This window comes from Myotis lucifugus, unplaced genomic scaffold, assembly GCF_000147115.1.
Source record: "Myotis lucifugus unplaced genomic scaffold, Myoluc2.0 scaffold_60, whole genome shotgun sequence".
Taxonomy (NCBI): Eukaryota; Metazoa; Chordata; class Mammalia; order Chiroptera; family Vespertilionidae; genus Myotis; species Myotis lucifugus.
Window position 1 is genome coordinate 2,709,792 of NW_005871108.1, and position 13,981 is coordinate 2,723,772.

The window sequence follows — 13,981 nt, forward strand, 5'->3', positions numbered from 1 at the left end:
TTGCTCCTTTGTCAAAACTGCACTACCTAATGCATTTTAATACCTAGAACAAGTCCCAACTCATTACTCTTCTTCAAAGTATGCTTGGCAGTAAGGTGGCGTGATTAAATTCAATGCCCTAGCCAGTTTGGCTCAGTGGATAGGGTCCTGTGTTGTTGTTTTTTAAATGTATTTTTATTGATTTCAGTCAGGAAGAGAAAGGGAGACACAAAAACATCCATGATGAGAGAGAATCATTAATCAGCTGCCTCCTGCTGGCCCCCTACTGGGGATCGAGCCTGCAACCCAGACATGTGTCCTGACCGGGAATCAAACTGGGACCCTTCAGACTGCAGGCTGTTGCTCTATCCACTGAGCCAAATCAGCTAGGGCAGGGTCCTGGGTTTGATTTGGTCCAGGGTACGTACCTGGGTTACAGGATCAATCCCGGTATGGGAGGCAACCAATTGATCTCTCTCACATCGATGTTTCTCTCTCTATCTCTCCCCCTCCACTCTCTCTAAAAATCAATGGAAAAATATTCTTGCATGAGGATTAACAACAAAAAAAGTCCTCACACTGTTGAGCATTAAAATTTTTTTCATCATGTGAATATGAGTAGTACATACTCATTCTTGAAGACTTGGAAAATAAAGACAAGTGTAAAGAAGCAAAAAACATTACATCTACCACCTTAATCTAAATGCTGTTTTGTGGGTCAACGGAAAAAGAGAATTTTTAAAATTAAAAAATGTAATACTTTGTAGAAAAAAAAAGAAAACAAAAAATCAACCATAGTCTTACAGCCCAGAAATAACCATTATTAACATTTTGGAGGAGTAAAATGGAATTTAAACACCTTTTTCAGCCTTATAGGAGAATAAAAAAACCGGAGTGGATTTAAATGATGAATGGCAGGTAAGCTGAGTTAGGGCTGTCCATCACATGAGCAGATGCAGTGCCTAAAGACAACAGTGAGGTCATGAAGTCTCTATTCCTGAGCATCTTTGCAACTTGCATAGATAGGTTTGGTTGAAGTCCTACCTCAGTCTTTCCCAGTTCTGCCAAGTTCTAAATACTGTTTAGGGCTCATTCAATGGGAAATTAGTCCTCAGGGATTTTGTCCAATAAAGTAATTATTAAGGTCATTCATTGCCTACCTTGTGCCAAGACTGTGCCAGATGTTGGGGGTATGATAATGAATGCAAGAAGATGCTAGCAAGTGACAGACACTAGTAAACTAACGATCATACAAAGAAAGGAAATAAGGGAGGGGCCAGAAGTGATATACATTTGTTGATTATCTGCTATGCTGGAAATTTAGTAAATGTGATCTCATTTAATCATCTTGGACCTAGGGGAGATAAGTTGACCTCTCTGAACCTCAACTTCATTTGAAGATGCAGTTATTGAAAGAGAACATTTGTTAGGGTGGCAAATGGTTCCAGAGCTTGATTCACTGAAGCATTTACTGTGTCTACTGTGTGCAAAATGCTTTACAAAGATCCCATTTAATCCCAATTGCATCCTTTGAGTTTAATATGAATCCTGCTGTCCAAATGATGGCACTGAGTCCATGAGAGGTTGCATAACTTGACCAAGGCCACACAGCTGGAGAATGACTGCAAGATTCAAACCCAGGCCTGCTCTAGTTCAAAGCCAGTGACAATACATTATCTCATAGTGAGGTTCAGGATGTCTGTGTGTCTTTTGGGGAATTCCTCGGTGTCTGCTGGTGATGTATTTATTCCGATTTCTGAATACGTGCTTTGCTCATAACTGTGCAGTTTGAAAAGTGACTCATCCCAAACAGGACAGGGTTGATTATCAGTCCTGTTTATCTTACACTGCCCTGTGACACCTTTGTTGACTTCAAAGATACTTTGTAATAAAAGCACTGTGATAAAAATAGACACCAAAAAATGTATAGGTTTGTTTTTTGGTGCTTCTGACAAGAGACTCATGAGTGTTATTAGCTTTAAAAAAAAATCACAGCTACTTAAGGTTTAATGACTAAAGCCAATTTTCCAACTCATATTCTCTTTTTACTCTTAACTATGATGTTGTAATTAGTTTCTGTATGATTCTGCAAGGGCAGAGACCTTGAAATATTCACATCTGGATTCTCCCATGGCTTGACCCAACTGTGAGAATGAGGCAGTACTGGCTGTAAATTAAGTAAAGGCATTTTTAATGTTGCCTGAATTAGCTTTCTTTTGCTACTTTAAGTTACCACATATAGAATGGCTTAAAACAACATCCATTTATTTATTTATTTTTAAAATATATTTTATTGATTTTTTACAGAGAGGAAGGGCGAAGGATAGAGAATTAGAAACATCGATGAGAGAGAAACATTGATCAGCTGCCTCATGCATGCCCCCTACTGGGGATGTGCCCGCAACCAAGGTACATGCCCTTGACCAGAATCGAACCTGGGACCCTTCAGTCCGCAGGCCGATGCTCTATCCACTGAGCCAAACTGGTTATGGCACATTTAATTTTTTAAAAAAAATAATTTTTATTGATTTTTAGAGAGAGGAAGGAAGACATAGAGAAATGTCGATTTGTTGTTCCACTTATTTATGCATTCATTGGTTACTTCTTGTATGTGTCCTAACCAAGGATTGAACCTACCTTAGAATATCTGGACGACGCTCAAACCCACTCAAAACAACTCCCATTTACATCTCACACTTTCTGTAGGCCAGAAGTTGACCAGAGTGTGGTTCTCTGCTTTGAACCTGAAAAGGCTAAAATCAAGTGTTGACAGGATGTGTTCCTTTCTGCAGACTCTAGAGTAGGAGAACCTGCTTCCTGCTCATTCAGGTTATCAAAATTCACTGCCAAGGGGTTGTAGGACTGAGGTTCTATTACTTGTTGGCAGAGCTTATCAACTTCTGAGGCTGCCTACATTCTCAGGCTCATGGCTCCCTTCAAAGGAACAGTGGCTTGTTTTAAGCCCCTGTATCTTGGGAGTACAGTTGAGTTCCTCTTAAGCTTGGAATCTGATTGTTCTCTGCCTTCCTTTTCTGCTTTTAAGGGTCCATATGGTAATAGTTGGCCCTCCCAGATAGTCCAGGGTCATCACCCTATTTTAAGGTCCTTCATCCCATTTGCAAAATCCCTTTTGCCTGGAATGCAACCTTCACAGGTTCCAGAGACTAAGGTATAGATCAGCAATGGCGAACCTTTTGAGCTCGGCGTGTCAGCATTTGGAAAAACCCTAACTTAACTCTGGTGCCGTGTCACATATAGAAATTTTTTGGTATTTGCAACCATAGTAAAACAAAGATTTATATTTTTGATATTTATTTTATATATTTAAATGCCATTTAACAAAGAAAAATCAACCAAAAAAATGAGTTCGCGTGTCAACTCTGACACGCGTGTCATAGGTTCGCCATCACTGGTATAGATAGTTTGAGTGGGGGAGGACATTATTCTACCACAGTGCTTGTACTAAACATGTACACTTTTGAATGAATCTTCTTGCTACTACTTGGAAGTCAGGGGCAGGGGAGAAATGAAGCTACTCAAGAAGAAAATGTTTGAACAAGCCAAATGACTTGTCAAATTGGGTTACTGTGTCAGCTTTAAATTAAAAACAAAAACAAAACAACCCTTTGTAAAAAATCAGGCCAACAATATTTTGGTGGTGGATGGGGTTGTTCTTCCTTTTCCCCATCTTGGGGGTAAACTTAGATGGAGAGAGACTTAAAAATATGCCTTATTTCACCTCCTACAGTCTATTCACTTTGCAGAATTTTATTGGACATGGAAGCCTGTGTGACGAGCATAAAAAGCAGGAGCACTGAACTCTGTGGTGTTGGGCAGCACAGTTATCAGTCTTCTTTCAGCGCTGGCTCTCTCCTGTGCTAACACCAGGGAGTGGAGGCTATGTTTCCTCACCCAGGGAAACCTTTAAAATGTGGCCATTGACCCTGCCTCCCTATTACTTAAGAGCTGGCCATTAATCCAGTTTAGGACTGAACCGAGGCAGGTTTCTGGACATTGATTCAACAAATAGGAACAGGAGACCTGTGTGTTGGCCACCTCATTTCATTTCATGCTCTGCAACCAAGACTCAAAGAGGTGAAGTACCATTGCCCATTGTCAATATCAAACACTTGCTCTATGCCAGGAACCAAATTATATACACCTAATATCAAGGCCTCCCTTCACACCCTCTTCCAATCTGCCAGTTGTTTTATGTTAATTTTAATTAACCCAATAATACCGTCAGGTCCGACTAGACTAATGTAGATTAGAAAATTGAGGCCCATGTTGAGCCCCTACATTGAGGCTGACAGCCAGGGAGTGGCTTAGCCAGGACCCAGTTTGGGCCGGTTTAACTCCAGGACCCTGTTCTCTCCAGAGTAGCGCCTCGAAAAAGGCCTCAGGTGCATTCTGTGCAGTATGGGCCCCCAAATCCAAATTTTTTACACTACCTGTCACCGTATCACTGAATTCACCAACGCTCTAGGCTGCTAAGTGCAACTTCTGCAAATACAGTTTCTGCAAACACAAAGCGACATGAAGGCACAGGAAGAAATGGGGAACTGTCCAGGTCTGTCAATTGTGGAATAACCGTTTTACTGATATGAGTGTTTTTGTCTCATTATTATGCAGCAATGAGTCATTTAGGGGAGGACCAAAAGGGAAAGTCCTGCCTCTTGTCACCTAAAAGAATTGCCAGTGAGAACCGCTTGGGCGGGTCGAGACACAAAGTGGGTGCTGGGAGTAAGTAAGCTATCAATTTTCGGTCGCCACCCTAACCCGCCCGGCGGCGAGAAGCACCGAAAGGGTTAAACGTGGCTGGTGGAGCCCAGCCACCGCCTCTTTCCAGCATCGCTTCCCACAATGCCTCAGGCCCAAGCCTGTTCCAGCACCTCGCGAGACTCCGCCCTGGCCCTTCCCCGAACATCTGCAGTCTCTCTAGCAGACCGAGGTCTGAGAGAGGCAGAGAAGGGAGAGGAGGGGCGAAAGGCGAACCGCGGGGCACGCCGGGAAGTGTGGTCCAAGCGTTTCACGCAGCCATATTCTTCCGGAGTGGGGGAGGCCAAAGAGGCAGTTGGGACTACGACTCCCAGCAGCCCTTTCGGTTTGTTTTTGTTCAAAAAAAAAAACCCCACACTCCCCCTCCTCACTCTCACACACACTCACACACACCCACGGCACACACTCACACAACCGGGCGCCGAAAGAAAAGCCGCGTCTCGCCTGCCTGCCCCACCTCCAGTCCTGTCTCGGCACCTCAGCAGGGCGGGAAAGCGGAGGCCGGAGCCGTGACCTCTGACCCCATGGTTATGCAGAGCCGCCGCATTCCTTAGCGATCGTGGGGCAGCCGCCGCCGCCGCCGTGGGCGACTGACGCAGCGCGGGCGCGTGGAGCCGCCGCCACCCCTCCCCCATCGCCGCCCTCGCCCCGGTCTCGCGCCAGCCGGTCCCCACACGTCCGCCCCCTATCCTCGGCCGCACCCGAGTTCTCTCGCGCCACCGCCGCCGCCGCCGCCACGCACCCCCCGCCGCCGCCTTCACCGCCCCGCACCGTCGCCGCCCCAGCTCGCCCCACTCGGAGATCCCGCGTGGAGCCGCCGCCGCCGCCGGGGAGGAGGATGAAGGACAAACAGAAGAGGAAGAAGGAGCGCACGTGGGCCGAGGCCGCGCGCCTGGTGAGGCGGGTCGCCTGAGGGGTCTCAGTGGGGGGCGTGGGGTGGGCTCGCCGCGCACCCCCCACCGGGAGGGGGAGGGGCGGGGTCACTCTGCCTGTGGGAACCCGACTACCCTCCCCGGCGTTGGGTGGGGAAAGGTCCCCCACCGGGTTGGATATGGCGCCTTTTTCCGCACGAACCCCCCACCTCTAAATTCCTGCGGAGGGGCGAGCCTGCCGGCCGGCTCCTCCCCCTCCGGGCGCCGGAGCCCAGCCTCCCCTCCCCCACCGTTTGGCAGCGTCGGGGGGTCTGGGGAAGCTTGTTTTCCGTACTCGGGGGGGAGTTCGGCTTCCGGGAAGGGTCGGAAGCTCCTCCCTCGCTTCCTGGTGGGCTGTGGGGTGGTGCGCGGGACTCCAGGGGTGGGGGAGCGCCCCCAGTTCCCAGGACGCGAGTGGCATTTGGAGCTTTCCCAATCTAAACCAGGTGTGTGGGGGGAGCCAGGGCTGGCTGACGCCTCGCTGCAGCCCCGAGCGGTGGTCCTCCAACTTCCCTGGGGACACCGGGGGGGACGGTCAGGCGCGCCCGTCCTGAGGCCTCCTGGGGGGGAACCCGAGCCTGGGGGTCTGGGGCACTGCCTGAGTGCCTTCCTGTGGCCCCGCCGCCCAGGTGGAGGCTCATGCCGGTACCCAAGGACCACACTTTGAGAAACGCTGACGGGCGTGTTTTCCTTCCTCAGTCAGACTGGAGGGAGGCAGGGAGCTGACGACACTTCGCGAAGAAGGTGTCTGTGTGCGCTCGGTGTTCCTGAGCGCCTTGGTGCGTGTGCACGCGCAGCGTTGGACAAAGACCAGGTGTCTTCTGTGCGAGGGTGCCGCTTGCAGGGCACTGAGCCAGGGAGGGAGTCATGGAGTGTCCGAAGCCGCCTGGGGGACAGGGGGGGGGCTGTGAATTTTGTGTTTCCAAAGTGTGGAGAGGCCTCGTCCATGCAATGTCTTCCTTTTGGATTTGCACCCACGCCACAAACGCTTTGGGACAGGTTCTGATCCACGGTTGCCGGTGACAGTCGCAATGGGTTCTGTTTCGCTCGGGGATGTCAGTTCTAACTGTCACGGAGCAGGGTTACAGTGCAGATAGGCACGGCTTGTCTCTTGACAGCCTGTAGTTTTTATGTAATTGCTGTAATCCACTTTTAATGACGAGTGAAGCTCAACCATCTGATCTTTTATTTTATTGGGAAGCGTGGTTCCTGCCTCGAAGGTGTTGTGCAAAAAAAGATGCATACGTATTGGGGTTTGTTATAGATCTGTGCCACACCTTTTTCTTGCGTGAAGTCTGTAAAACTCAGTTGTTGACTTGCAAGAATTCAAGCTATCTGGTTTCTAGGAGAATTTTCACTGGTATCCCTGTTGGTCTTCCCTGGGCATGTGTTGGCCAAGGAACAGAAATAACAGTTGTTTCTATGCTGAAGTTTTGTGCTTCAGGTAATTTGTTTCGGCATATGAAATTTGAAGCTTTTGAAGTTCCTAATTTATTTTTTTTTCTGATTCAATCAAAACTGGAAGCTTTGGCTGGCTTTCAGGATTCCTCCAGCGTTGCTTCACCTGAAAACAAATGTAGGCCTAAAGGAGAGGAGCGGGGAGCCAAAAGGATGCGCGCTTTCTCCTCCAGGTTGAGTCTTGGGTGTTCATTGAAATTCTCCTCTGAGTTCCTGTTACGCAGGTGTTTATGGCTCTGGGCACCAAAAGGAAATTTGCTTGCCAGAGTTTTGCTTGTTAGAGGTAGGTGAAAGTACCTTTAAATCCTGTTATTTATGTCCTGACAGAATTCTAAAGTCTACTTGTCTCAAAGCTTTGTTGGTTTGGCTCTTACTAGTTGAAAGACTTAAGGAATTTGGGGTTCACTATTTTGTTAAGCTTCTTTAGGTTCTTGAATTGACTGTGATATGAACTTGGCAGTATCCAGGTTGCTATTTCTGTTTTATCATTAGCTCAAATTTATGCTGGATTTTCTGAATAAGTTCTTTCTCTTTTCTGTGGCTCTTCATTAAAAAATAGTAATGCGAATAGAAAATATTTTGTGGTGCACCTAAAAATGTGAAAGATAACACTCGGGAACATTGTGCATAATTTTGCATTCTTTTTTTGTTGTTGTTTTTAAAATATATTTTATTGATTTTTTTACAGAGAGGAAGGGAGAGGGATAGAGAGTTAGAAACATCCATCAGCTGCCTCCTGCACACCCCCTACTGGGGATGTGCCCGCAACCAAGGTACATGCCCTTGACCAGAATCGAACCTGGGACCCTTGAGTCCGCAGACCGATGCTCTATCCACTGAGCCAAACCGGTTAGGGCTGTTGTTTTTTGTTTAGAATTTTTCTTGGTGGGTGAGGGGGAACTTTTCAGGGTCCTCTCCTCATAAAAAAAAAAAATTGCTGTGACTGAGTGCTGGGGAGCTTTGTGAGAGCTTACACAGGACAGAGAAGCTTGACTAGAGTAAGCTCAGGTGGGAGGGCAGTAGATTAGATTTAACTGCTCTTTGGACAAGTGAATTTGAAGTGCTTGCCATGGCAATCAGATGCACTTGCTCGGGGGCATTTCATATTGCTTCTGACCTTGCTCAAATGGCGAGAGTGATACTGGGAAACCTTTTTAAAAAAATATATATATATATATATATATATACACATATATATATATATTTTTTATTGATCTCAGAGGGAGGGAGAGAGAAACATCAATGATGAGAGAGAATCATTAATCGCCTGCCTCCTGCACGCCCGCTGCTGGGGATTGAGCCCGTAGCCTGGGCATGTGCCCTTGACTGGAATCGAACCCGGGACTCTTCAGTACACAGGCCGCCGCTCTATACACTGAGCCAAACCAGCTAGGGCCTGGGAACCCTTTTATAAAGTATTTTGGTAGGAAAGAAAAGACGACTGCCGTATGCCCCAGAAGATTGATTTTTGCAAATGTTAATTATGTCGTTGAAAAGTAGATATTCTTTCAAACATTTTGTAATATTGTCTTTTTTAGACTTAAGAGGTAGACTTTAGAGGTTGGATGGGTGTAAATCCTCCTGCTTGTTAGGAACAGTTTGGGAGAAGTGGCCAAGGGGATTTCCCTTTAGATTGAATGCCCTTAAATGGATTCTTCCTGGCTTTGAGAAACTCTTCATTGCACGGTTTTATCTTTCATTTTGATTCATGACTGACCATTCTTACATCAAACATTTTTTTCTTCTTTGAAGTAGGAGAGAGATTCCTGCCCCCCCCCCCCTTTCTTTAAAATGTGCTCTAGAAAGACAGAAACTAGGAATAGAACACCGCTGAATTGATCTTATACTAAAAGCTGGAAGAATATACAGTTTTAAGAAAAGTGAATACTTTGTATCTTTTAATGCAACTTCCCTTTAGAGATTTTGTTTCCTCTATCTGAGATTCTCAGGCTCTTCCTAATTGTTTAAATAATTGGTAATTAATTTTTCAGATTCATGCTTCTTAAAAAAAAAAGTTATCCTACAAAAATTCACTAGCTCAGCTCCCACTTAATTAGTATCAAAGAAATATATCTGTGACAGTGAACATTGGTAGTTTGTCCTAGGATTTGTTGTGGGTCTAAGTCAACACTGCCTAACTTGGTACTTAAGTTCTTGGAATACAAAGATGGATAAGGTTTGCCCTTGGGGGGCTTATGGTTTTCTGGGGATGGGGAAAGTCTAGACACATGAATATAATTTTACTATAGGCATGGTAAAGCGCCATTATAGGTGTGTAAATGGTAAACAGACATCCTTGTTCCTGCTTATTGTCCAGGCATAATTACGAATAGTTCCTCCTTTCCCTCTCCAGTGCTCTGCTTTGGAAGATGAATTATATGTGTGTGGAACTATTGGGACACTGAAAAGACAGTTACCTCTGCCTGGCAGAGGTCAGAGAAGGCTTCCAGGACGAAGGTGCTTCCCAAACTGCATCTTGGAGAGAGAGGGAAGGAGGGAGGATGAGAGAATTTGCAGGGTGGAGAGTGTGGGAATTGGGTGGAGCTACACTTAGTTATTGGGACAACGTTGATGGAGTATGTTTGGCAATCAGGTAGAGAGACAGGTAGAGACCAGATTATGAGGGCCTTGTATGCCAGGCCAGTGACCACCTACTTTGTGCCAGGCACTGTAGGCACTTATGTCATTTCTAACCTGTAAAACAACTGAGAGAAAGACACCGGTATCCTTCCTTCATAATTGAGGGAACAGGCTCAGATTGGGTAGGTGACTGCCCAAGTTTAGAAGTCTAGAATTTGACTTCTGTTCTGTCTGTTATTCTGGTTGGCCAGTGGATTCTCAGGAAGCTAGGTTGCTGTTGAAGATTTTAAAGCCAGGAAGTGATTGTTGGGTTGTCAGGCTATAGCAGGTTAAGTTCTGTGAGGGTAGAGATTTGGTTTGTTTACTGATGAATTCTGATAATTGTTCTGGTACAAAGTATTCATGTATTTATTGAATGAAGAATGGCAGCAGAGTAAGAATGGATTTGAGGAAAGCAGGGCTGGTTGCAGGGATATTAGCAAAGGGGTGGTTGTGTTTGGTTTAGTATGAAACTGGCTGTGGGAATTGGGGGACAGGTGAGAGTGAAGGATGACCGCCAGGTTTCTGAATTAGGTAATTAGGCTGCCAACCAAAGTGGGGAATACTGGAAGAAGGAGAGATGAATTAGACCATCAAGGGGGGATGCCTAGTACAGAACTAAATATTTGAGTCTGAAGTTTGGGGAAAAATCTGGGCTAAAGGATTTGGGAGTTATCAGAGTTTAGGTAATAGTTGTAACTATGAGAGATGATAATGTTACCAAAGGAGAATGTAAAAATTGAAAAGAAAGAAGCTAAGAATGGGATAATGGTAAATAGAGGTTTATCTGAGCACCTACTTCTCTAAAACTTGACTTCCTTTTGTGCTAAGGGCTCGTGTTCTAATAGTGGGAACCTTCAGCAGCAGTCCTGTCAGGCTTCTTGCTTCATGTTTTATTTGTGACAGAGCAGTACTTAGTTGTTACCATTGTGAATGACTGCAACATGTTAGTATGGTTTGGAGTAACCTCAGCACCTGCTCAGGTAGAGACAGTACAAAGATATTGATAGCCTGTCTTTTTCTCCCTGAGAAAGACAACATTTCTAAAACAATTCAACCTCCTAAAGTCAAAGAGCTGCAGTTGCTTATGAGAAACTACTGCCATGACTTCTAGGTGATGCTAACATAAATGGGACATTCTGGTTCATTGTTTTGCTTGCACCAACCATGCAGAACCATAGCATCATGTTGCCAAATGGCAAAATCTGCTGTGGCAATTAACACCAGAATTTCACAACTCACTGGTAAAAATCATTTAAAATCAATAAAGAAATGAAAAAAAATTAAAAAATCATTTAAAAATATGGGTACTAATCAAACTTCCTTGGGAAAGAAAATCTGAATGCATGTCTGTCTTATAAATTAGTGTGTGGCACTACCTATTCTGTGGTATAGTCATATTAGCATTATCAAGTTAAGCACTAACCAACGTTGCTAAGGCCCTACATATGATAACATCTATGCTAAGAAGATGTGTTTTAGAATTGAAATTAGAATGTTTCGCCTTGGTTTCTGAAGTAATTTTAACTGTGGAAATACGTAAATTGTCAGCAGTGATACCTCATGGCAGAACTGTCGCCCATGATATAGACTGGTAATGGAAATAGTATACTGAATTCAGAGCATTTGTATTTCTTCAGGTACTAGAAAACTACTCAGATGCTCCGATGACACCAAAACAGATTCTGCAGGTCATAGAAGCAGAAGGACTAAAGGAAATGAGGTTTGTATTGCTTTTGTTGCTTACATGAGGGTTTCATAGGGCATATGTCTGTTATATAGTGATATAGTGATAAGTCCACTTGTGTGTGCGTATGTATATATTTACATACACATATATGTATATATATGTGTATATACACACGCACACACACACTCTCACTCGTGCCTGGTGGTAATGTGGAACCATCTCAGGTTGTATGTCCTCCCAAGTGTAGGTGGGAGTGTGAATATCCATTTGTTTTTATCAGAGGTCCAGTGGCTTTCCTCATCCTTGTTTTCCCTTAAATCTTGACAATGGAGCTTGTTTTTTGTGTAAGGAGTCTGCACATTTTTTCTTGTACTCTATTTTTTAAGTTTCAATAATAGAGAAGGGGTGGACTCTGGTGGGGCTGTATTGAGTCTAAAAGTACCCTTTTCTCTATACTGTATCTCTGAAGTACTTTGTTTTAGGATCAAAGAAGGGTGGTTTCATCACCATAAACCCAAGGGCCTTTTTTTCCCTCCTGATTCTAACCATTTATGATATGAATATAGTAAATTGGGGGTGACCTTGCTTTTGTTATCCTATGACCTTGATTTTGTTATCCTATGATGTAGTTTTCTTGGAGAAGCAACAAGTTAGAAACACAAAAGGAATTGCAGGCATGAAAACCAGTGACTGTTTTCTTTTAAATGAAAGAGGAGAGTTCGATGTAGTTTTCTTGGAGAAGCAACAAGTTAGAAACAAAAGGAATTGCAGGCATGAAAACCAATGACTGTTTTCTTTTAAATGAAAGAGGAGAGTTCAACAGTCTCTTCTTGGGACTCAGAATAAACAGCATATGTTTTTGCTGGTTAAGCTTTAGCTTCTTGGAATTGACCTTTTAGGGTTAAAAGATACTCACTTTCCAGTTACCAGTTCAAACATTCTCAAGTTGACCTTTTGTGGGGAGGGAAGATCAGTATTATCTAGATCATATTCATTTATGCATTGTGTAGTGTTATAATTGTGCTTTATTTTTGTTTTTATGGGCTATTTCCCTTCATGCTGTCGCCTGCATTGCTGTTGGACCACTATGCCTATAGAAGGTAAATTAGTCCCTTTGGGACAGATGGGATTAAGAACCTTAACTTGTTTCTGCTTCTTGCTTTTTTTTTTTTTAATGTACTTTTTATTGATTTCAGGTAGGAAGGGAGAGAGAGATAGAAACATCAATGATGATTGATTGGCTGCCTCCTGCATGCCCCCTACTGGGGATCGAGCCTGAAACCTGAGAATGTGCCCTTAACCGGAATCGAACCTGGGACCCTTAAGTCCGCAGGCTGACACTCTATCCACTGACCCAAACCAGCTAGGGCTGCTTCTTGCTCTTATAGGAATTCTGAAGCAGTCATGGTGGCTGTGATGAGTGAGCAGCTCTGTAATTTGTAGACAGAGGCATAATGTGTAGGAGTCACGTTCACAAAAAGATTCTGCCAACATGCCGTTCCTCCTTGTAGCAGAGATGTTAGCACACCCACTTGAAAAACCAGATTCTGCTCAACGTTTCTTTTAGAGATTGGTTCTTGGTGAAAATTTTTTTAGTATCCAGTGTGTTCCAAAGCAGAATAAGTAATAGGGTTGTTTTTTTTAATGCCTTTTTTAAACTCAAATTATTTTTAACACTCTGCTAGTGCTAGTTCTAAAAAAATGCTAAGAGGCTTTACTTACTATATTTATATATTAAGGGGAGAGGAAAGAGAAGGTGCACAAGTGAACCCTACCACTAAGCACATGCTAGTGCCAAATTCAGTTAACATTAATAATAGGCAGTTTTTAGCATTTTTGACATTTTCTATTTTAAGATCCAGTAAGTAGCCTTTCATTCACTGAATTGTCATTGTTTTGCAGCCTACTGTTGTAGCAGGGACAATGAAATAACTTAATTTGTAATCTTTTTTAATTTAATTTTTTAAATATATATTTTTATTGATTTCAGAGAGGAAGGGAGAGGGAGAGAGAGAGACAGAAATGTCCATGATGAGAGCTAATCATTGATTGGCTACCTCGTGCACACCCCACATCAGGGATCAAGCTCCCAACCCTGGCATGTGCCCTGACTGAAATTGAACCTCGACCTCCTGGTTCATAGGTCGATGCTTAACCACTGAGCCACACTGGATGGGTTCTGCCATTTTGTTTTTAGTTTAATGTTTGAGCCCTTTTTGGGTACAAATCCATTTTGACTTAACTTTAAAAAAAAAAATTTTTGTTGATTTTTTACAGAGAGGAAGGGAGAGGGATAGTGAGTTAGAAACATCGATGAGAGAGAAACATCGGTCAGCTGCCTTCCTGCACCCCCCCCCCCACTGGGGATATGCCCGCAACCAAGGTACATGCCCTTGACCAGAATCGAACCTGGGACCCCTCAGTCTGCAGGCTGACGCTCTATCCCAGGGGTGGGCGAACTTTTTGACTCGAGGGCCACAATGGGTTCTTAAACTGGACCGGAGGGCCGGAACAAAAGCATGGATGGAGTGAACTAATATAAATT

General features: G+C 44.2%; 1 protein-coding gene across 4 annotated transcripts in view; it reads left to right on the forward strand.

Moving 5' to 3' along the window:
- Positions 1-5,132: 5,132 nt before the first annotated feature.
- Positions 5,133-13,981, forward strand: part of ASXL1 (additional sex combs like 1, transcriptional regulator) — a 57,296-nt gene continuing 48,447 nt past the window's right edge. For 2 of the 4 annotated variants that reach the window (XM_023754362.1, XM_023754363.1), the window contains exons 1-3: positions 5,489-5,653; positions 11,387-11,469; positions 12,534-12,536. In XM_023754362.1, the coding sequence (XP_023610130.1) occupies positions 5,597-5,653; positions 11,387-11,469; positions 12,534-12,536 (143 nt within the window). In that variant the 5' untranslated portion in view covers positions 5,489-5,596. Of the gene's footprint in view, positions 5,654-11,386; positions 11,470-12,533; positions 12,537-13,981 lie in introns of all 4 variants that reach the window. The other 2 variants (XM_023754364.1, XM_014456449.2) reach the window with 2 other exon arrangements.